The sequence below is a fragment of the Corythoichthys intestinalis genome, chromosome 15, assembly GCF_030265065.1.
Source record: "Corythoichthys intestinalis isolate RoL2023-P3 chromosome 15, ASM3026506v1, whole genome shotgun sequence".
Taxonomy (NCBI): domain Eukaryota; kingdom Metazoa; phylum Chordata; class Actinopteri; order Syngnathiformes; family Syngnathidae; genus Corythoichthys; species Corythoichthys intestinalis.
The window spans coordinates 39,826,305-39,851,106 of record NC_080409.1 but is presented as its reverse complement, the minus strand read 5'-3'; the positions used below and the strand labels follow the sequence as shown (position 1 = coordinate 39,851,106).

General features: G+C 37.2%; 1 protein-coding gene across 2 annotated transcripts; it reads left to right on the top strand.

Annotated features, from left to right (window-relative positions):
• LOC130931399 (pentraxin-related protein PTX3-like) lies at positions 1-19,396 on the top strand. 2 transcript variants are annotated; one of them, XM_057860162.1, is made up of 4 exons: positions 1-148; positions 9,806-9,892; positions 12,725-13,019; positions 18,580-19,396. In XM_057860162.1, exons 3-4 carry the CDS (start codon positions 12,878-12,880, stop codon positions 19,032-19,034), a joined length of 597 nt encoding a protein of 198 aa, XP_057716145.1. In that variant the 5' UTR covers positions 1-148; positions 9,806-9,892; positions 12,725-12,877; the 3' UTR covers positions 19,035-19,396. The 2 variants fall into 2 exon arrangements, with proteins under 2 accessions (XP_057716145.1, XP_057716146.1); XM_057860163.1 differs by lacking the exon at positions 1-148 and adding an exon at positions 185-330.
• The last annotated feature ends 5,406 nt before the right edge of the window (positions 19,397-24,802 follow it).

The window sequence follows — 24,802 nt, the reverse complement described above, 5'->3', positions numbered from 1 at the left end:
ATAAAATGTCACGATGAGCGAATTACAGAATAATCAAACACCTGACGAATGACTTTTCCCATCAACCCTGCAAAAACAGGGAAATGGCGCCTTCTCGTAACGTTTGGGGACCAGATGTGAACAAAAGCTACAAATGGAATGCCACGAGGTACGTCCTCTTCCTCCTAACTGCTGTTGTTGTTACGCCGTCAGCAATGTATTGAAGGTGTACTTTTCTAAGATTAGTAGTTTGCCGATAAGGTCGTAAATCAACGGTTCAGTACGTTCACCATTGGGTACAACCAGGGAACAGGATGCAGAAATACGATAATTCCGACGCTTATCTGTTTTGTAAGTGAACGGGAACACATTAGGAGGAGAAAAATGCTAAGTGCTAGCAGTAAATCCTCCCCATGACTGACGGATTCTCAAATGAAAAAAAGTATGCAAAAAAGTTATATTTCTTCATGGAAAACAATGTTTTGATAATAGAAAAGACTTCTGTATTACTGTCTCTTCTTTTTAGGAAAGAACTTTCTTTTTCTTTTTAGCAACATGCTAACACTTTTCACTTTTGCTCGTTAATATTAATGACGTTAGCAGTTGTGGCTAGGGGGTCAACCTCCCGTTTGTCCCTAATAGTAAATGAATGGAAATAGTGTACGAAGGAGTTGTTTACTGAGCTAAACCTACCAATTCTGTCCGAAAATTATGTCCCTGGTGCCAAATTCAGTGGTAAAGCTGTGGAAGAACGTACAAATGTTAAGTTAAAGAGATGGCTTGAGTGTCAAGGGCTGAAAATGACGGGAAACGAGCCGACCTGATCCACAGTTAACTTTTTTATCGACACCTTTTACTTGTGTGCATTGCCTTAAGCCACTGACAGTGACAATCACCTGTTTCAACAAGCTATGCTTTACCACCATATGCCCTGTCTTTCTTATATATTGTATCATATGGTCTTACGTCTCTTTGCTATTTTTGTGTAGCGATAGCAAATGCTACTCAGTGACAGGAACGAACACTTTTAATTTTTTCATTAATAACAAATCCTATTTCTATAATTTATTTACACTTCCGCCTTACAAAAGTTTTTTTTACAACAGAAAAGGTAACAGTGGCAGTCAGATACCATTTTAATTTTTTTTACATTTTCTGTTTCCTGTTGTACTGAACCTGCACTTGTGTGTATCGTCACACCCCTCATATATATATATATATATATATATATATATATATATATATATATATATATATTAAGAGTGTGACAATATCTCGATAGAGCGATATATCGCGATATTTTGCTACCCGATCGGTTATCGATATGCTCCCGCCAAGTAGCGATACTTTTATTTAACATATTGGCCATACAATGGAGTATGGATGCTGTCAACTGCTCAATGTTTGTTGAGCGATTCCTTGGCGGTCCACTAGGGGCGCTCGGGAGTGGCGGTGAGGGTAAAGTGCGCACAAGTCGTCTAGAGAAGAAGAAAGGAAGCTCCAAGTGGGTTGAAAAAATAAAAAAGCTCCGTGAGAACGGTGGAGGAAAAAATGAGCAAAATATTGCTACAAATCACACATGGGGACACACTTTAGATTTTACACCAACAAGAGAGGAAGTAAGGTGAACAAGGACTTTGCTGTATGCAAGAATTGTCTTAGAAAAATAAGTTTCACTTGCAGCTGGTGACGTAGTGGACACAGGAGTTTGTGAGCTTAGCTTTCATCACTTGAGGTAAGAAAGTTTTGCAATGTAATTGACTTTTTAATTTACATGTATTATTTTGATGACATTTGGTGTTGAATGATATAAAATAAACCAGGTCCCTAAACTGGATGAAAATGAATATCGAACAAGCCCACATGAATTTACCGATTTATTTGATATTATTTGAGAACCACTTTCCATCTAGTTTACTACACAAACTGTTATTACTGTCATTTTGATACAATAAGCTATAAAAATGGTTCGAATAGGTTCCAAGATATATAAAGTGATGTGCATGATAATTAATTTTGCTTACATATTAAAAATAGGTAGTTATTGCATTTTTAATTTCTGTACATTCAATTCATATTTTTTTAAATTCAACACAAAAAAAGAAAATCAGGATTTCAACTCAAAAGCTATGAAGTAGCTAATATTTTTTGTTTTATTTTGTCGTTTTTAAGGTGAGGAAGACTGACTGAGCAAGTCTGGCATCTTAAATGCTGAAGCAGATAGTGGAAGTGCTAAAACCAAGCAAATAAGGTCATATACGAAGAAAAGACCCACCAATTTTATCATTGCCCCACTCCAAGCTCAACTGCTGACACCTATGGCACTTTTTATTTATTTATTTATTTTTTAAAGATTTAAAACTTTAAAGAAATTAAGGGTGCCATCCATCATGATCTTTCCAAGCGATATCAGTGGTTGTGGTTGGTTTCCTCTATATGTGCAGGTGCACAGTTTGCAGTAGATTTATATTTTACAGCAATGTTGCACAGAAAAGGTGTCACTGTTTAATAAATGACTTAAACAGTATTTTTTTCTATTTTTAAATATCTTTTTTTTTTTTCCCCGTTTCAACAGTTGTATCGTAGAATGTCATGTATCCAATTTCTGACCAATATATCGATAATCGCTGCATCGTGATATCGTGAGATAATCGTTATCGTGAGCCTTGTATCGCGAATCGTATCATATCGTGAGGTGCCCTGAGGTTCCCACTCCTAATATATATATATATATATATATATATATATATATATATATATATATATATATAGTGCCCTCCAGAATTATTGGCACCCCTGGTTAAGATGTGTTTTTTAGCTTCTAATAAAAATTTTTTTATTCAAATAATATGGGACCTTAATGGAAAAAAGGAAAAAATCCAACCTTCAATACAAGTGCATTTATTCAGTGGGGAAAAAATCCCACATAAAGAAATAATTATTTGACATCAAATAATGTGTGTCACAATTATTAGCACCCCTGGTGTTAATACTTTGTACAACCCCCTTTTGCCAACAAAACAAGGTCTGGGGACTGAGATGGCCATGGGAGGAGCTTGATTTTGTGTCTGGTGAACCATTTCTGTGTAGATTTGGCCATATGTTTAGGGTCACTGTCTTGCTGAAAGACCCATCTTCAGCTTCCGGGCAGAGGGCAACAGATTTTGATTTTACAATGCCCTGGTATTTCAAAGCATTCATGATGCCATGCACCCTAGCAAGGTTCCCAGGGCCTTTGGAAGCGAAACAGCATCACTGACCCACCCCCATACTTCACAGTGGGTATGAGGTGCTTTTCAGCATGCGCATCTTTTGTGGCACGCCAGATCCACTTAGAGTGTTTCGTTCCAAAAAGCCCAATCTTGGTCTCATCTGACCAAAGCACACGGTCCCAGTTGAAGCCTGGGACCCAGTTGAAGCCTGTGTGCTTTGGTCAGATGAGACCAAGATTGAGCTTTTTTGCAACAAACACTCTAAGCGGGTCTGCACATCTTCACTTTGGACGGAGTTTTTAAGAACCCTCGTTTTCAACGCCCAAAATGTGTGTGTGGACGATGGGCAAAACCGTAGAAAAAGTTATTCTTTTTGCCTAATACCCTGCTACATGTAGACATGGCCTTAGTCTTTTGGACCATAATACTTAGTCATATTTGAGTCACCTTAAAATGTGTTTGTCTTCCCCTAGTTTTTTGTGACGAAAACTCAAGACTAATTTTGTCTAGTTTTAGTTGACGTTAACTAAAATGTTTTCGTCTGTCAAATTAAAAAAAGATTACTCCATAAATAAATAAAGTTTTCTAACTATTTTGAATAAACATTGATTACTGCGCATTTTGTCTGGCATTCAACTGGCGTTGGTCTCGTTATGTTTTGGTCTCCCAAAACACATTTTTAGCACGTTATCGTTTAGTCATCGTCATGAAAAAGTTGTTCGTTGACAAAAACAACACTGGAACAATCACAGTCGTACGTCTTTATGCAAGTGCAGCATCCATAGTTTGTCTTATGTTAAGGAACGTGCCATGTAATTACAGTGGTATGAAAAAGCCTTTTGGAATTTCTCACATTTTTGCATAATATCAGCATCAAATGTGATCTGATCCTTGTCAAAATCGCACAGATGAAAATACAGTGTCTGCTTTAACGTAAGCCGCCCAAACATTAATAAGTTTTCATATTTTAATGAGGATAGTATGCAAACAATGACAGAAGGAGGAAAATAAGTAAGTGAACCATTACATTCAATATTTTGTCAGCAATAATTTCAACCAGACGCTTCAAGTAGCTGCTGATCAGTCTGGCACATCGATCAGGACTAATCCTGGCCCATTCTTCTCTACAAAACAGCTCCAATTCATGATGCTTCCTCCACCATGCTTCAGGGTTTGGATGAGGTGTTGATGTTGGTGAGCTGTTCCATTTTCCCTCCACACATGACGTTGGTGTGTTACTCCCAAACAATTCGACTTTGGTTTCATCAGTCCACAAAACTGCCAACTTGCCAAAACTTCTGTAGTGTGTCCAAATGCCTTTTTGCGAACATTAAACAAGCAACGGTGTTTTTTTAGACAACAGTGGCTTCCTCCAAGGAGTCCTCCCATGAACACCATTCATGGGAGAGGAATGGTGTTCATATTGGACTGTGCCAGTGATTTCTGTAAGTCTTTAGCAGACACTCTAGGGTTCTTTTTTATACCTCTGAGTATTCTGCACTGAACTCTTGGCATCATCTTTGGTGGACGGCCACTCCTTGGGTGAGAAGCAACAGTGCCAAACTGTCTCCATTTGTAGACAACTTCTCTGACTGTCGACTGATGAACATCCAGACTTTTAAAGATGGTTTTGTATCCTTTCCCATGTCAACAATCCTTGTTCGCTGGTCTTCAGACAGCTCTTTTGACTGAGCCATGATGCACATCAGACAATGCTTCTCATCAAGACATTTCTTACCAGGTGTGTGTTTTATCGTGGGCAGGGCAGCTTTAAACACTCATCAGTGATTGGGCACACACCTGACTTAAAATGTTTGGTAAAAATTGGTTTCAATTGCTCTTTAAGTCTCCTTAGGCAGAGGGTTCACTTACTTATTTTCCCCCTTCTGTCATTGTTTGCATGCTACCCTCATTAAAATATGAAAACCAATAAATGTTTGGGTGGTTTTAGTTAAAGCAGACGCTGTTTTTGCATCTGTGTGATTTTAAAAAAGATCAGATCACATTTGATGGTGATTTTATGCAGAAATGTGAGAAATTCCAAAAGGTTTAGATACGTTTTTCATTCCACTCACTATATGTCTTTGAAAGTGGAACATCAAATCTGACTTTTTTTCAAAATGAAGCTTCAGTTTACTTATTTTTAGGAAAATACAACAACATTAGTTTGTCCTCATTTTAAGAAAGCACAGGAAAGGGTTTTTTTTTTAATTTGTGAAAAGTGCAGCATTAATAGTTTGTCTAATATTTAGTGGAAACAGCAAAACTATTGTATGACATTTCGAGGAAATCGCCTTGTCAGCGTTTTAGCTTTTGTGCAATAGTCACAGTTTGTCTTCATTTTAAGAAAGCACAGTAAACATAGTTTTTTATTAAAGAAAGTGCAACATTAATAGTTTGCTTTCTTTTTTGGAAAGAAAAAATCCAATTATCCGCCATTGTTGTGAAAGTGCAACTTCAGAGATTTGTCCTCTTTAGGAAAATATAAAATTAACTGTTTGTCTTCCTGTTAAGAAACCACAGTACCGATCATTTTTTTATTTTTCCTTTTAGTAAATTGCAAAATTAATAGTTTTTGTCTTCTTTTTAAGAGACCATAAATGTATAGTTTGCCATATTTATGAAATTGCATTTTCAGTGATCTTCTAAGGAAAATAAGAGTTAATAGTTTGTCTTTATTTTAATATACTATAGCAACAATATGTATTTTTTTTAGGGCTGTCAAAATTATCGCGTTAACGGGCGGTAAATAATTTTTTAAAATTAATCACGTTAAAATATTTGACGCAATTAACGCACATGGCCTGCTCAAACAGATTAAAATGACAGCACAGTCACATGTGCACTTGTTACACTGTTTTTTGGAGTTTTGTCGCCCTCTGCTGGCGCTTGGGTGCAACTGATTTTATGGGTTTCAGCACCATGAAAATTGTGTAATTATTGACATCAACAATGGCGGCTACTAGTTTATTTTTTGATTGAAAAATTACAAATGTTATTAAAACGAAAACATTAAGAGGGGTTTGAATATAAAATTTCTATAACTTGTACTAACATTTATCTTTTAAGAACTACAAGTCTTTCTATCCATGGATCGCTTTAACAGAATGTTAATGTTAGTGCCATCTTGTTGATTTGTTATAATAAACAAATACAGTACTTATGTACAGTATGTTGAATGTATATATTCGTGTTGTCTTATCTTTCCATTCCAACAATAATTTACAGAAAAATATGGCATATTTTATAGATGGTTTGAATTGCGGTTAATTACGATTAATTAATTTTAAAGCTGTGGTTAACTCGATTAAAAACTTTAATCGTTTGACAGCCCTAATTTTTTTACATTTTAGGATAGTATTTTTAATATTTTGCCGCCTTTTTCAGGAAAGCCATAATCAATGGTACGTATTTTTTTCTGAAGGTGGAAATTCCGTGATTTGCCCTCTTTTTCTAAGAGTGCAAATTAAATGTTTGTCTTCGTTTGAAAAATTTAAATAAATATAATAATTTCTCTTCTGTCGTATAGGGAAAGCGCAACATTAACAATTTGTCTTCATTTGGGCGGGGGGACAGTTTTTTTTTTTCATTTTAGTAAAGTGCAACATGAATACTTTGCCTTCTTTTTAGGAAAGTATAAATTTGCTGTATCGTCATTTTTAGTAAAATGTGCACCATGCGTAGTTTAATTTCTCAAAAAAACAAGATTGTTGAAAGCGTAGCATTGAACAGTCAGAATTACTATTTAAGAATCCTAATTTCACAGAATATATTTTATCTTTTTAGCAAAGTGCAACACCATTAGTTACTTATTTTTGTATTTTTATATTTTTTTTCCTACATTGTAATAGTGTTGTGTTTTTTTGTGTCGGGGGCCTGGGGGTGGAGCATCATCCGAAGATTCTTACACAATGCTGGGGCTAGTGTGTCAAGCGACGTCACGCGTCACACGCAAGGGAACGATTTGGAACCTTGATTTGAAGAACGACGCTGTCAGCACTGAACTCCCCTCTGGTTTCCCTCGCGCCAAAAGCGACTGTATTCTCCTCCTTCAGTGTACACGCATATTTAAAATAAATCCCAAAACACAAAATATTTTTTCTTTTATCAAAGTCTTTAAAAAATAGCAAAACTTTAATCGCATTTTAATATGACATCTTTTTAAGTTTTTTTTTTTTTTTTTTTTTTTCACTTTTAGTATATATTTTTTTTGTTTCCTTTACATCCTGTACAAGGATTAATCAAAAGGATATGTACCAGAATTGGTTCGGTCAATATATTTTAGACCTATTTCAAGAAGGCTGCAACAGCTAATTGTTTAAATCGATTAAAATTGATTAATAAATTAGTTGCCCACTTGGCATGAGCAGGTATGATATTCTGATGGTATGATAACCTTAGGCCGAAATATAGCGGTTTCACGTTAGTACAACTACCGCTGTAAAATAGTGTTGCAACGATTAATCAACATGAGTAATTCGATGAGGAAAAAAAGATTCAAATTGATTTTGATTGAATTGCTGCTTCGAGTATTCGTTTAATTAACTCATTTGTTCCCAAAAACGTATAAATACGTTCTATTTTTAATTGTTTCAGTGTCCCAAAGACGTATTTACACGTCTTTTTTTTTTTTTTTAATACAAGAGACATCTCTGGGTTCTGATTCAATTTAGCTCAAAAGCACAAAGCTGAAAATCCATTTTAAAGCAATAAAACTGGCCAATGAATGGCAGTAGCGCATTTGGTAAGACCCGCAACCCAATTCAACGGAAGCGAATGGCCGGGCCGCACGGCCGGGGCACCGGCAGAAGACAACCGAATGGAGAAAAACCTAGAGGACGCCCGGGATGCCAGGCGCTGGACGACCGAGCAGAACGACCGGGACCACCAGTGCAGCGGACGATGCCGTTGAGTCCGTGCTGCTCGCCGAGCAGACCCTGCAGAGACTCAAAAAAATACATCTTAATGAGACAGGCGGCGATGAGGGAAAAGTTCACCCGGTTGTCGCGGCCAGAACAGTGTCATCTCTCAGTTAGTAGTTATGTATAAATAAATTGTTACTTCGCGATCAAAAGCTCTATTTATCTTGTTGTTTGTTATTTTGTGAAAGGAAAACATTATTCAAAAGTTAGGGATGTAACTAAAGCAAAAAGTAGCTGTGTTAAAGTCAGTTATTTTTAAAATCTTTCACAAAAAGCTTAATTTCTCTGTTTTTTCATCAGAAATTGGAAAATTGCTTAAACTAATCTATTTTCTAATGCTGATTTCTAAAGAATGGAAAAAGTTAGTTCATAACTTTTTTTCCTGCTGAAAGAAGAGAGTCCAATCTTTGTTTTGGTGGGTTTCATGTTTATGTAGCAATAGAACAGAATTTTCTGTGGGCCTTGCAAAATCAGTCAAAATCCAGTAAAACGGCTGGGAGCGAAGGGGGTTGCACCGGTGAAAATGGCTGGGAGTGAATGAATTAAAGTGGCGTTGTAATGGTTTGTTTTCAAAATGTTTGCATTTAGTTTTATTCATTTTTTTTTGTGGATACACTGCCCTCTACTGGCGACAGTGAATATGACGTAACTCATTTCGAATGGCAGAATCTAGCTGCTCCCTGTTAAGACCAACATAAGCTAAGTTTTTGTTTGAGGTAATGTTTTTTTCATGCATTCTTTTTTAATGCGTTTGTAGAAAGAAATGAGTCATTGCCACAATGACACAACAAAAAAACTTTTTTATTTTTTATTTGAATGAACAGGACTGATGTCTGATTTGTGTACTCAGAAATTATTGAAATGTTGTATACTCAAAAACTTTATTAAAAACTTTAATACGTTTTATTATGCACTTAAAGTACAGTTGTAGACTACAGTTAAGTCAGGAAGCTCTAATAAAGTGTAATTTTTGAAGGAAATAGTCATTATTTTTGTGGAGATAATTGAAAAAAGTGATATTTATCCTATTAATCGTTTAATCGGTTATAAAAATAATCGTTAGTTGCAGCCCTATATTTCAATTTAAAATTTTCCCTTATGTGAATAAAAACTTATGATTTTACTCAAAACCAAGTCAAAATTATTTTTTCACATTAATAAAGAAAAACTCTGAAATCAGGAAATCCTACTATTTGTATCTATTTGGTTTTGTTTTCTTTTGGATTTAGTACATTTAAAGTTATTATTTGTCAAACTAAAAAAATAATAATAATGGAAAGATGTCCACATTTACGGTAGTAAACACATTTTCCTGTTTTTGTTTATTTCTTGCACTAAAAAAAAAGAAAAAAGCTAAATATAGTACAGTATTCATATATTTACATTTGGTCTATTACTTTTTAATCATTCATTTATTTATTTCAACCTACCCCCACGCCCCAAAAAAGACAGTCATGTGATATTTGCTTTTCAAGTGAAACTTTTTTTTGGGGGTCGATATCCACATTCAATTTATTGATCAACATTTATTAATTGATCAGCATTTTTTCAAAGTAGAAGAAAGAACATTAGGATTTTTTTTCCCGGGGTGGGGGACGCGCCCTCAAATTGTGCTGATGTGTTTTAAATATTGTTGTTTTTTTGGTGCATGTCTCATTCCCTTTCCTGTGGGCTCCACGGGCGTCCGCACAGGATGCTGAGTGTGGTGATTTTTTTGTGGGGACTCCAAACACCTGCTGACCTCAGATCACGTCTGCCATCACAACACGGCAACAAAAGGTAAAATAAAACCCTCTTTCTATTTGTGTCAATGTCAAAGTCATACCGGCTCTCATTCTGTGTTCTGCAGCGGGGAATTCTCAAGAATGTCATAAAGGAAGTCTTATTGTTGACTTAAAAAAAAAAAAATCTCACCTCGACATGAAGTCTCTTCGTAGCATTTTACAAAAAAATTCAACGCGATTTACACTGATTGACGTGCCATCCCTCCAACTCCATATGAATTTGATGTCTGTCACCTTCAGTGGCTGCCGATGATGCCAGATGTATACAGTGGGGCAAATAAGTATTTAGTCAACCACTAATTGTGCAAGTTCTCCCACTTGAAAATATTAGAGAGGCCTGTAATTGTCAGCATGGGTAAACCTCAACCATGAGAGACAGAATGTGGAAAAAAAAAACACCGAAAATCACATTGTTTGATTTTTAAAGAATTTATTTGCAAATCATGGTGGAAAATAAGTATTTGGTCTATTCCAAAAGTTCATCTCAATACTTTGTTATGTACCATTTGTTGGCAATAACGGAGGCCAAACGTTTTCTGTAAATCTTCACAAGCTTTTCACACACTGTTGCTGGTATTTTGGCCCATTCCTCCATGCAGATCTCCTCTAGAGCAGTGATGTTTTGGGGCTGTCGTTGGGCAACACGGACTTTCAACTCCCTCCGTAGATTTTCTATGGGCTTGAGACCTGGAGACTGGCTAGGCCACTCCAGGACCTTGAAATGCTTCTTACGAAGCCACTCCTAAAGAAGGTTGACTTTTTTTGTATTAAAAACACTTTTTTGTATTAGTCAGATGAAATATGCTAATTTTTTTAAATAAGTATTTTTTTTTCTTGTTTGCCAAAATCATCAATATTAAAACAATAAAAGGTTTGAACTACTTCAGTTGTGTGTAAAGAATCTAAAATGTATGAAAGTCTAATGTTTATCAGTACATTACAGAAAATAATGAAATTTATCACAATATGCAAATTTAATGAGAAGGACTAGTAGTTAGCATACATCAGTGGTCCCCAAACTACGGCCCGCCTCCACATTTGGTCCGGCCCCCTGAACAATACCAGAGAGCATTTTGAATTTTTTTTTTTCCTCAATAGTGTTATTTTCTGGCCTTTTTCTGTGAGGAACTCCGAGAGGGTTATTTGTTTATTATCTATTTGATTAATAGTGTTATTATTAGGGCTGTCAAAGTTATCGCGTTAACGGGTGGTAATTAATTTTTTAAATTAATCACGTTAAAATATTTGACGCAATTAACGCACATGCCCCGCTCAGATTAAAATGACAGGAAGGTAATGTCCGCTTGTTACTTGTTGTTTGGCGCCCTCTGCTGGCGCTTGGGTCCAAATGATTTTATGGGTTTGTGGAGTGAGCATGGTGTAATGACATCAACAATGGCGAGCTACTAGTTTATTTTTTTGATTAAAAATTTTACAAATTTTAATAAAACAAAAACATTAAGAGGGGTTTTAATATAAAATTTCTATAACTTGTACTAACATTTATCTTTTAAGAACTACAAGTTTTTCTATCCATGTATCGCTTTAAAAGAATATTAATAATGTTAATGCCATCTTGTTGATTTATTGTTATAATAAACAAATACAGTACTTATGTACCGTATGTTGAATGTATATATCCGTCTTGTGTCTTATCTTTTCATTCCAACAACAATTTACAGAAAAATATGGCATATTTTATGGATGGTTTGAATTGCGATTAATTACGATTAATTAATTTTTAAGCTGTAATTAACTCGATTAAAAAATTTTAATCGTTTGACAGCCCTAGTTATTATTATTTATTATTATTATATTATTAGGGCTGTCAAAATTATCGCGTTAACGGTAATTAATTTTTTTTTATTAATCCCGTTAAAATATTTGACGCAATTAACGCACAAATGCCCCGCTCAAACAGATTAAAAATGAGAGCACAGTGAAAGGTGTACTTGTCGTGTTTTTCGGAGCTTCGCTGCCCTCTGCTGGCGCTTGGGTGCGACTGATTTTATAGGCTTCAGCACCCATGAGCATTGTGTAAGTAATTATTGACATCAACAATGGCGGGCTACTAGTTTATTTTTTGATTGAAAATTTTACAAATTTTATTAAAACGAAAACATGAAAAGGGGTTTTGATATAAAATTTCTATAACTTGTCTTTTAAGAACTACAAGTCGTTCTATCCATGGATCGCTTTAACAGAATGTTAATAATGGTAATACCATCTTGTTGATTTATTGTTATAATAAAGAAATACAGAACTTATGTACCGTATGTTGAACGTATATATCCATCTTGTGTCTTATCTTTCCATTCCAACAATAATTTACAGAAAAATATGGCATATTTTATAGATGGTTTGAATTGCGATTAATTACGATTAATTAATTTTTAAGCCGCTAATGCTAAGTTGGATACTTTTTCAGTTTTACGACTGTCTAAATTGGGCAATGGTAAGCATATCAGGTGTATATGTTGCACCCGCATTTTTCGGCGTAACATTTTTAGTTAATATGTCGATAATACCTCTCAGGGTTTATTTACTGAAGCAAAATGTAAAAATAAGTAACTGTTATCATAATTTTGGTTGGAAAATCCACTTTTGGAGTCGATTTTCCAAAACTTTAAGCCAAGTAGGCATTCAATTAAGATTTGCTTCTTTGGATAACAATCTCAGCTCAAGCATGATAAAGATGAAACTAAAACTAATTCATGCAAAATGACTTTTTATCATCTGTATTCTATCTCTGTGCTTTAAATGACCCTTTTAAATTTCCTAAGAATCTTGACACATGACCTCTACTGTTGCATTACTCACACCGCAGCTCCCCCTTCAACACACACACCCCCCCCGGACCACCTCCTCCTCCCTCCGGCCGAGTTTATAAGACGGCCTCCTCGGGCTCACGGCGAGGACTTTTTTACAGCGCCGACGAGAAGCCAGGTGCTTCTTTGATGACCTTTTAAACCCCAACGAAATGGGCGCGTTGAGAGTGTCAGGGGTGCTGAGGGTATGGGGGGTGCTGTGCATGATGGGATACGCGGGCGCGTCACCGCTTCTTGGCCAGGTGGAATACTCCGACGTCTATGACAACGAGGTGTCCAGAGAGCAACATGAAGGTAACTTGGCAACTTTTTAAATTTGTATGCCAAGACTGGCAGTTAACATAACTAAAAATGTTAACTTAAAAAAATCAAATAGTTAAATTTCCTAGTAGGGTTTTACTTCAAATATTCTTGCTGTATTTTGTATTTTCTTTTCGTTCGTGATTCTCGCAGTGTAGAACGTCGGCTCCCTCTAGTGGTACTGAAACGAGCTGTCAAAGTTCGGTTCTGTTGTATTTAACTTTTCATTCCAATATTTTTGCATTTAATCTTTCAAACTTTTATTGGAGTCCTTTTTTTTTTTTGTCAAAAGCTTTTGGATTTTAAATCTTGTAAATATAGCTTTTAACATGAAAGGATATGGCTACGTTGTCATTCATTTTCAATGGCAAAAAAAAAAAAAAAATGTCCCCAAATTAACAGGAAATGACCAGATATCAATATGACGTGTCCCCCAAACTTGCCCGATTCCATTGACGCTTATGGAGGGTGCTCCAATTGACGGCCATGGACGTCCAAATTTCCCATTCATTTCTAATGGCATTTACTTTGTTTAATGCCATTGACGGGCATGTTAGAATTTATTTGCGGACTTTCAAATTTTCTGGCATATGACCCAATAAAGTTCTTTTTTTTTTTTTTTTGGCGCACTCAATAAAGCTTTTGCATGAGCAGGTCACGGAGCTGCGTCACACACGTCGTCTCACAGCCTACTCTTTCTTTCGCCGTTTGCGTGCTGAAGTCACTTCTACTCGCCGACTCATCCCAGGAAAACAAAGACATCTTCTTGCTTGAGTTAATGAAATAATGCATTAGCTTGTGCTAAATTTAGTTTTAGATTCATTCTGCACGTTTGAAAGTCGCTCGCTCAATCCAACCGGCTGTTGCTTGCCTTGCATGCCTCCTTTTCCTTAGTTGGCGCCTCGCTCGGAAATTTATTAAAAATGTCCACATTCGGTTCGTCCTTCTTGACATCACAACGGCTCTTGGGATGTGTAGTCTTTTGTTCTGCTTTCGGTTTTGAAAAAGGACAAGAAATGATGGAAATATGGAGATAGATACATGGTCCATGCAGCGTTTTTATGCATATTTATGAGTGCAATAAAACCATAAAACTGAAATGACATTATCTCCAGTTTTTCTTGGTCGATTGACTTCAAATAAAAACTGGTGTGGACATCAACTTCCGCACTTTCAAACGAGACCAACCAGCGGCACGTGGGTGACGTAATTACAGCGTAACGAAGCTTCAAAGACGACATGCGTAAACGTTTGACACGTTCGGTGTTAACGGGTTAAAGCTGCTGATACAGAATGGGGACTGGAGTTTATTTACTGTCATTTTTGTATATTTGTTTACTGTTACATGTTAACTTGATACTGAAATAGTAGTTTGGTTTAGCCTGAGAGGATTTTTGAAATATTTTGGAACTCATGTACAAAACATAAAAATAAAAAAAAATAAAAAAATAATTATTACAGATGTCCCGATCGATCGGGTCCGATCACGTCATTTTCAAGGTATCGGAATCGGCAAAAAAAATATCAGACATGCCTTTTTAAAATATATATATATATATATATATATATATTTTTTTTTATTAAATCGTTTTCTAATTGTATTTAACGTTACAGACATAATATGTTACACTCATCCAGGGTCTTTAGTTTTGGCTTAAGGTAGGGTTATCAAATTTATCCCATTACCGGTGGTAATTAATTAAAAAAAAAAATTATCACGTTAAAATATTTAATGCAATTAACGCATGCGCTGCACGACCCACTCACGCATTGTCGCGTTCAATCTGTAATGGCGCCGTTTTACCTATATATAGAGCTAAAAGGCAGCGTAAAATGAGTAGAGTGAATTTTGGCAGTCTTTGGAGCCATTTCTTAATTGGCTAAAGCCTTACAATCCCTCTCCCTACGATTAGAAATATCGTGGGAAACAATGTGGGGAAGAAAGGTAGTAATTGATCTTTTTCTTAACACCCTACGTTATTTCCCAATGCAGAGATGATATATCAATTGGTACCACTACGCACAGTCATGGTTGCACTTCCCATCATGCATTTGGGCAGAACAGTTAAATGGCTACAGTATCATTTACAGAAAGCTCCACAAATACACTAGATGGCAATATTTAGTCACAATATACAAAGTCACATTTATCCTTTAAGAATTACAAGTCTTTCTATCTGTGGATCCCTCTCACAGAAAGAATGTTAATAATCTAAATGCCATCTTGAGGATTTATTGTCATAATAAACAAATACAGTACTTATGTACTGTATGTTGAATGTATATATTCGTCCGAGTTTTATTCATTTTTTTCTTAATGCTTTGCCAAAACGTATATGATCGGGAAGAATTATCGGGAATGATTGGAATTGAATCGGGAGCAAAAAAAAAGCAATCGGATCGGGAAATATCGGGATCGGCAGATACTCAAAATAAAACGATTGGGATCGGATCGGGAGCAAAAAAAACATGATCAGAACAGCCCTAATAATAATGGTAGATTTTTTTTTTCAGAATTGTTCTGAATAATGTTGGGAAGGCGAAGTCAGTGTTCTGAATCTGTTTACATTCCTTTCTTTTGTACTAGTAAATGCTATCAGCATTTGAACTCATTGTTTATTTGCGATTTATTGTTGTAATATACATCTTTTTTTGGACTTTAATAAAGAATTTCAGTTTTCCAAAATGTTTTTGTGAATTAACAAAGGTCATCAAAAATTTCATTGCTAAATTATTTAGAAAAAAAAAAAAGGGGGGGGGGGGATTGATAGATTAGTCGACTAATCGTAAAAATAGTCAGCTGACTAATCGGGAGAAAATGACGTTTGGGACAGCCCTAGTTGTACAGTTTACCGGAACAAATTTCCTTCACACCCTTTTCACCATTTTAACTAGAGATGCCGATCGATCGGGTCCGATCACGTCATTTTCAAAGTATCGGAATCGGCAAAAAAATATCGGCCATGCCTTTTTTTAATATATATATATTTTTTAATGAAATCGTTTTCTAATTGTATTTAACGTTACAGACATAATATGTTACACTCATCCAGAGTCTTTAGTTTAGGCTTAAGGTAGGGTTATCAAATTTATCCCGATAATGGCCGTAATCAATTTTTTAAAAAATGTATCACGTTAAAATATTTAACACAATTAATGGATGCACTGCACGACCCACTCTCACATTGTCGCGCTCAACCTGTAATGGTGCCATTTTACCTATATAGAGAGATAAAAGGCAGCGTAAATTGAGTGGAGTGAATTTTGGCAGCCTTTGGAGCCTTTTTTTAATTGGCTAAAGCCTTACAATCCCTTTCCCTACAATTAGAAATATCATGGGAAGCAATGTGGGGAAGCAAGATAGCAATTGAGCTTTTTTCTTAACACCTTATTCTATTTCCCAACGCAGAGAAGATATATCAATTGGTAGCACTACGCACAGTCATGGTTCCACTTCCCATCATGCATTTAGGCATGGCTACAGTATCATTTACTGAAAGCTCAACAAATACACTAGATGGCAATATTTAGTCACAACATACAAAGTCACAAGTCTTTCTATCCGTGGATCCCTCTCACAGAAAGAATGTTAATAATGTAAATGCCATCTTGAGGATTTATTGTCATAATAAACAAATACAGTACTTACAGTCGTGGTCAAAAGTTTACATACACTTGTGAAGAACATAATGTCATGGCTTTCTTGAGTTTCCAGTTATTTCTACAACTCTGATTTTTCTCTGATGGAGTGATTGGAACAGATACTTCTTTGTCACAAAAAACATTCATGAAGTTTGGTTCTTTTATGACTTTATTATGGGTGAACAGAAAAAAGTGATCAAATCTGCTGGGTCAAAAATATACATACAGCAGCACTAATATTTGGTAACATGTCCCTTGGCCATTTTCACTTCAATTAGGCGCTTTTGGTAGCCATCCACAAGCTTCTGGTTGAATCTTTGACCACTCCTCTTGACAGAATTGGTGCAGTTCGGTTAAATTTGATGGCTTTCTGACATGGACTTGTTTCTTCAGCATTGTCCACAAGTTCTCAATGGGGTTTAAGTCTGGACTTTGGGAAGGCCATTCGAAAATCTTAATTCTAGCCTGATTTAGCCATTCCATTACCACTTTTGATGTGTGTTTGGGGTCATTGTCCTGTTGGAACACCCAACTGCGCCCAAGACCCAATCTTTGAGCTGATGACGTTAGGTTATCTTGAAGAATTTGAAGGTAATCCTCCTTCTTCATTATCCCATTTACTATCTGTAAAGCACCAGTTCCATTGGCAGCAAAACAGCCCCACAGCATAATACTTCCACCACCGTGCTTGACGGTAGGCATGGTGTACTTGGAGTTAAAGGCCTCACCTTTTCTCCTCTCCTCCAAACATATTGCTGGGCATTGTGGCCAAACAGCTCGATTTTTGTTTCGTCTCACCACAGAACTTTCCTCCAGAAGGTCTTATCTTTGTCCATGTGATCAGCAGCAAACTTCAGTTGAGCCTTAAGGTGCCGTTTTTGGAGCAAGGGCTTCCTTCTTGCACGGCAGCCTCTCAGTCCTTGGAGATGCAAAACACGCTTGACTGTGGACACTGACACCTGTGTTCCAGCAGCTTCTAATTCTTGGCAGATCTGCTTTTTGGTGATTCTCGGTTGAATCTTCACCCTCCTGACCAATTTTCTCTCAGCAGCAGGTGATAGCTTGCGTTTTCTTCCTGATCGTGGCAGTGACAAAACAGTGCTATGCACTTTATACTTCCAAACAATTGTTTGCACTGTTGCTCTTGGGACCTGCAGCTACTTTGAAATGGCTCCAAGTGACTTTCCTGACTTGTTCAAGTCAATGATTCGCTTTTTCAGATCCATTTATGTATATTTTTGACCCAGCAGATTTGATCACTTTTTCTGTTAACCCATAATAAAGTCATAAAAGAACCAAACTTCATGAATGTTTTTTGTGACAAAGAAGTATCTGTTCCAATCACTCAATCGGAGAAAAATCAGAGTTGTAGAAATAACTGGAAACTAAAGAGAGCCATGACATTATGTTCTTCACAAGTGTATGTAAACTTTTGACCACAACTGTATGTACTGTATGTTGAATGTATATATTTGTCCGAGTTTTATTCTTTTTTTTTTTAATGCATTGCCAAAATGTATATGATGGGGAAAAATTATCGGGAATGATTGGAATTGAATCGGGAGCAAAAAAAAAAAGCAATCGGATTGGGAAATATCGAGATCGGCAGATACTCAAACTGAAACGATCGGGATCAGATCCGGAGCATAAAAACATGATCGGAACAACCCTAGTTTTAACCACTGACCCTTTTTCATGCCTGATTTTTTATTTTTTATTTTTTAAATTGAAAAAAAAATCCGCTATGGACTGAGGGCACGAAGTTTGAAGCGCGAAATAGCGAGGGATCACTGTTCTTGTCGATCAAAATAATCGATTATGGCAGTCCTACTGTAAAGTTACCATTGTGTGGAAGCGTTATACAGTACAAATATTTTTGCTTTAACGACCTTTTACCGCCATTGTCTCACAGATGATTCCACCAAAATGCTAACGTCGTGCCAATCGGCCGACCTCTCCCGCTGGGACAAGCTCTTCATCGCCTTGGAGAATTCTCACATGAGGCAGAACATGCTGCTGGACTCGACGGAGTCCTGTCGCGGGGCGGCGGCGGCCCTGCGGGCGCAGGTGGACCGCCTGGCCCGGACGGCGTCCCGCCAGTGCCCGCCCTGGCAGGCCGTCCTCAAGACGCTCGAACAGCTCCGGGAGGAAGGCGAGGCGCGGGAGAGGAGGTTCAACGCCAGCTTGCAGACGTTGAATCGCTCCAAGATAGAACAGGAAACCGCGCAAGATATGACGTCGCTACCTGCCGACGGCGTGGAAAAGGCGCTAATCGCCATCTCCGGAGAGTTGCAGAGGCTCCACGCTCAGCTGGGCCGAGTCATCCAACAGGCCGGCGCGCTGAGGAAGGACAGAGGAAACTCTTGAAAGGCCCCCACAAAAATAAATGGACCGCTTCCATACAGTGCATAGGAAAAGTCTACACACCCTTGTTCAAAAATGTACCCAAAAAAGGGGGAATCATTTTAAAAGCCTTTGAACAGGGGTGCATGTAGACTTATTCTATCCATTTTAGATTTGCACATTTGTATTATTATTGAGGATTGTCCCATTCTTTGAACTTGTTTGAACTTGTGGATGCATTTGAAGTGGAAAAAAAAAAGAAAAAGGAATTAAAAGAAGCCCGGTAGCCTTGTGAAAATGTGTCCTCCCTTTTAAGTTGCAACTAATTGTGCGCTAGCCCAAACCTTTGTGCTCAAGGACCATATTTGATTTTTTTTTTTTTTTTTTTTCAAATAGACACACGGGGCCAGGTTAAAACAAATAGAAAATGCCAAAATTTTACATGTGAATTGTTTATACGTATGTGTTTTATAGACGCATGTTTTTATTTTACATTCAGTATTATTTTTTTATGAATAAAACCTATTTAAACTATACTGTAATAAGCAATTGATTCTCATGATTTAACCCTTTCAAGGACCGAGGTTATTACAGTGGACAGCAACTTAAAAGTTAACACTTAAGACCTTTAATGCAGCACTCGGTAACTTTTCAACCTTTATAAAAAAAAAAATAACATTAGTAATAATATGCCGACTGACAGGTACAGTGGGGCAAATAATTATTTAGTCAACCACTAATTGTGCAAGTTCTCCCACTTGAAAATATTAGAGAGGCCTGTAATTGTCAACATGGGTAAACCTCAACCATGAGGAAAAGAATGTGGGGGGAAAAAAACAATCACATTGCTTGATTTTTAAAGAATTTATTTGCAAATCATGGTGGAAAATAAGTATTTAGTTAATACCAAAAGAACATCTCAATACTTTGTTATGTACCCTTTGTTGGCAATAACGGAGGCCAAACGTTTTCTGTAACTCTTCACAAGCTTTTCACACACTGTTGCTGGTATTTTGGCCCATTCCTCCATGCAGATCTCCTCTAAAGCAGTGATGTATTGGGTCTGTCATTGGGCAACACTGACTTTCAACTCCCTCCACAGATTTTCTATGGGGTTGAGATCTGGAGACTGGCTAGGCCACTCCAGGACCATGAAATGCTCCTTAAGAAGCCACTCCTTTGTTTCCCTGGCTGTGTGTTTGGGATCATTGTCATGCTGAAAGACCCAGCCACGTCTCATCTTCAATGCCTTTGCTGATGAAAGGAGATTTTCACTCAAAATCTCTTAATACATGGCCCCATTCATTCTTTCCTTTACACAGATCAATCGTCCTGGTCCCTTGGCAGAAAAACAGCCCCAAAGCACGATGTTTCCACCCCCATGCTTCCCAGTGGGTATGGTGTTCTTTGGATGCAATTCGGTATTATTTCTCCTCCAAACACGAGAACCTGTGTTTCTACCAAAACGTTCTATTTTGGTTTCATCTGACCATAACACATTCTCCCAGTCCTCTTCTGGATCCTCCAAATGTTCTCTAGCGAACAGCAGACGGGCCTGGACGTGTACTTTCTTCAGCAGGAGGACACGTCTGGCAGTGCAGGATTTGAGTCCCTGGCGGCGCATTGTGTTATTGATAGTAGCCTTTGTTACTGTGGTGCCAGCTGTCTGTAGGTCATTCACTAGGTCCCCCGGTGTGGTTCTGGGATTTTTGCCCACCGTTCTTGTTATCATTTTGACGCCACGGGGTGAGACCTTGCATTGGAGTCCCAGATCGAGGGAGATTATCAGTGGTCTTGTATGTCCCACAGTTAATTTCTTTACACCAAGTGTTTTACCTATTGCAGATTCAGTCTTACCAGCCTGGTGCAGGTCTACAATTTTGTCTCTGGTGTCGGTCAACAGCTCTTTGGTCTTGGCCATAGTGGAGTTTGGAGTGCGACTGATTGAGATTGTGGACAGGTGTCTTTTATACCGATAATGAGTTAAAACAGGTGCCATTAATGCAGGTAACGAGTGGAGCCTCGTTAGACATCGTTAGAAGAAGTTAGACCTCTTTGACAGCCAGAAATGATCCCAAACACACAGCCAGGGCAACCAAGGAGTGGCTTCGTAAGAAGCATTTCAAGGTCCTGGAGTGGCCTAGCCAGTCTCCAGATCTCAACCCCATAGAAAATCTGTGGAGGGAGTTGAAAGTCCGTGTTGCCCAACGACAGCCCCAAAACATCACTGCTCTCGAGAAGATCTGCATGGAGGAATGGGTCAAAATACCAGCAACAGAGTGTGAAACGCTTGTGAAGAGTTACAGAAAACGTTTGGCCTCCGTTATTGCCAACAAAGGGTACATAACAAAGTATTGTGATGAACTTTTGGTATTGACCAAATACTTATTTTCCACCATGATTTGCAAATAAATTATTTGAAAATCAAACAATTTGATTTTCTGTTTTTTTCTCCCACATTCTGTCTCTCATGGTTGAGGTTTACCCATGTTGACAATTACAGGCCTCTCTAATCTTTTCAAGTTGGAGAACTTGCACAATTGGTGGTTGACTAAATACTTATTTACCCCACTGTATGTATTATTTATTTGTTTAATTAAGTTGAACAGATAGCGAATGATTGTTTTGTGAGAGATGTCTGTTTTATTGGCGATCTGAAATGACTGAACTTGTTTAAACTTTGAACATGAAAGCGCACAACTTTCATGTGCATCTTGCTGTATTTATTTTTGGTCAAGCAAAAAGGGAAAAAAAAAAAAAAAGGAATGCCATCGTGATTACGCCTCAACCCTCCCGTTACGTTTGTTTCTTTGCTGCTCCAAAAATGTTCTCTGGTCAATGTGACCTGCTGTGTGTGGGGTGGTGTATAGGGGTGTGTGTGTGTTTGGTCATCAAAAATAAAATTCACAGCAAAATGAACACATTACATAACATGTCTTCACATTATGACACTTTTTACATTTTATTTTTCGTAGGTTTTTTGTTGTTGTTTTTTTGTAATTTTAACAGCAAATGTATACAGTCCCTGACAAAAGTCTTGTCGCTTATCCATTTTGTAGAAATAATTGCTAATAACTTGACTTTAAATTATTCAATTGGTTTCAGAAAAGGCTCGTATGAAAGCTAAGACACTCCCAAATGATGTTGAATGATTTGTTTCACTGAAAAAACATTTATCATTTAATGAAGACATAAAGGTCCAATTTTGGCAAGACAAAAGTTTCCTCGCCTACAGAAAGTAGTGTGAAAATTGAACAAAAAATGAACTTCAAATCCAAAAATATGTTACATAACATAAGCGAATTAGGTAGTGGTGCTGTGAGATCCAAATTTAATATTTTGTATGACTTACATGGGCTTCGGCAAGGATTCATACAATTTATTGATGAAGTCATCAGGAACATCAAAGCAGTCTTGCATGCCTCCCAGAGTTCATCAACATTCTTGGGTTTCGTCTTCCATGCTTCCTCTTTCATCCTACCCCAGACATGCTCAATGATGTTCATGTCTGGTGACTGGGCTGGCCAGTCCTGGAGGATCTTGATCTTCTTTGCCTTGAGGAACTTTGAAGTAGAGATTTAAGTATGCGATGGAGCACCATCCTGCTGCAGAATTTGTCCCTTTTTGTGGTTATTGTTAGTTGTTTTTTAATGCCCGACAACACTCGCACGCACACACTAGATATCATCAAATAGCAACCTAGATGTCCCCATGTCATTGGCTACTTGAGCCCAGAGTGATCATGTGATCATATACTACATCGATGAATTAAAAACTGCCATGACTGAATGGAAGTCAAGCAGGCCAAAGAAATCCATACCAGTAACACAGATGGACTCAGACCACAAATAGGATGTTTTGCTCATTGGGTAAACCTACCTTCTAAGGGAGCAGTAGCAATCAACAGTGTGCCCTGCCTCACTTTTGAATGTAAGAGGCAGCTAAGATTTGTTGCTTTTTCAGACTATTTATGTCAGGGTGCAGACAATTAAAAAACCGTGTGGCATTTACCAAGGCCCACAGCCTGTCAAAAGGATAGACGCTGGAAAAGTGGCAAAAGGTTGATTTTTCAGATGAATCTTCCATTGAATTACACCACAGTTGCCGCAAATATTGCAGGAGACCTACTGGAGCCCGCATGGATTCCGAGATTGACTCAGAAAACATTGAAGTTTGGTGGTGGCAAAATTATGGTCTGGGGGTTACATCCAGTATGGGGTGTGCAAGAGATCTGCAGGGTGGAAGGCAACATAAATAGTCTGAAATATCAACATCTTAGCTGCCTCTTACATTCCCAACCATAAAAAGGGACAAATTCTGCAGCAGGATGGTGCGGCATCGCATACTTCAATCTCTATCTCAAAGTTCCTCAAGCAAAGAAGATCAAAATCTTCCAGGACTGGCCAGCCCAGTCACCAGACATGAACAGGATGAAAGAGGAAGCATGGAAGACAAAACCCAAGAATGTTGATGAACTCTGGGAGGCATGCAAGACTGCTTTCTTTGATGTTCCTGATGACGTCATCAATGAAATGTATGAATCCTTGCCGAACCGCATGGATGAAGTCCTTCAAGCCCATGGAAGTCATACAAAATATTAAATTTGGATCTCACAGCACCACTACTTAATTCGCCTATGTTATGTAACATATTTTTGTATTTGAAGGACATTTTTTGTTCAATTTTCACACTACTTTCTGTACGCGACAAAACTTTTGTCTTGCCAAAATTTGACCTTAATGTCTTGATTAAATGATAAATCTTTTTTCAGTGAAACAAATATATTTTTGTACATTCAACATGGGAGGGTCTCAGGTTTCATATGAGCCATTTCTGAACCCAATTGAATAATTAAAAGTCAGGTTATTAGCAAATGTTTCTACAAAATGGATAAGCGACAAGACTTTTGTCAGGGACCGTATATATGAATTTCCACAAGCAGCGGCATAAAAAAATTCAAAGTCGTTCCCTGATAAAAGCCCGATTATTTTAAGTATAGCAAGTATAAAAAAAACTTCAAATGGCTATAAAATTCTCAGATTTTACGCTAGATGCTCAAAAATCACCAAATGCAGAGATAATCACCTATATTTTCAGGATCAATAGCAGTATTTAACATATTATATACGTTTTTGCCCAAAATAGCAACTTTTCAACAGCTAATAAATCACATGAGAAATCACATGAGAAACTTAATACTCGAGGAAAGCATGTCGAATCAACTTAATTTTACTTAACAAAAGCAAATTTTGCATTTTTCTATATACAATCACAACTTATTTAGATGGAAATCTGATGTCACTATTGCCTCAGCACGTCTTGCCGGCTATCTGGCCCTTGTCGTTTTTAGGTTGAAATGTTACATAAAACAAAACATGTAAAAGCAGACTTTTTGGTATGGGCGCAGAAATGCCTAAATTACAATTTTTTTTTTGCCCCAAAACGGGCAGTTGGCTGAAAATTACCTGATTATTTGAATGTCACATCTATTCTGTATGGATACAAAATCCATTCATCCAAATCAAGAGCTTTTCTAAGCTGAAAATCATTGTAAATAAATGCGTAAATCCTGAAATTTCTATAGATATGAACGTATAACAGTTTAGATTCTTGTTTAAAAGCAATAAACTGGGAATCATTCATTTTACGTAAATATTTCAAGCTAGAGTTACGCTATTTTGTATGAATGCAAAATCCAACATGGCGGATATCACAAAACAAAGAGCTTTTTAAGCTGAAAATTCTTGTAAATAAATGCGTAAATCCTGGAATTTCTATCGATATGAATGTAA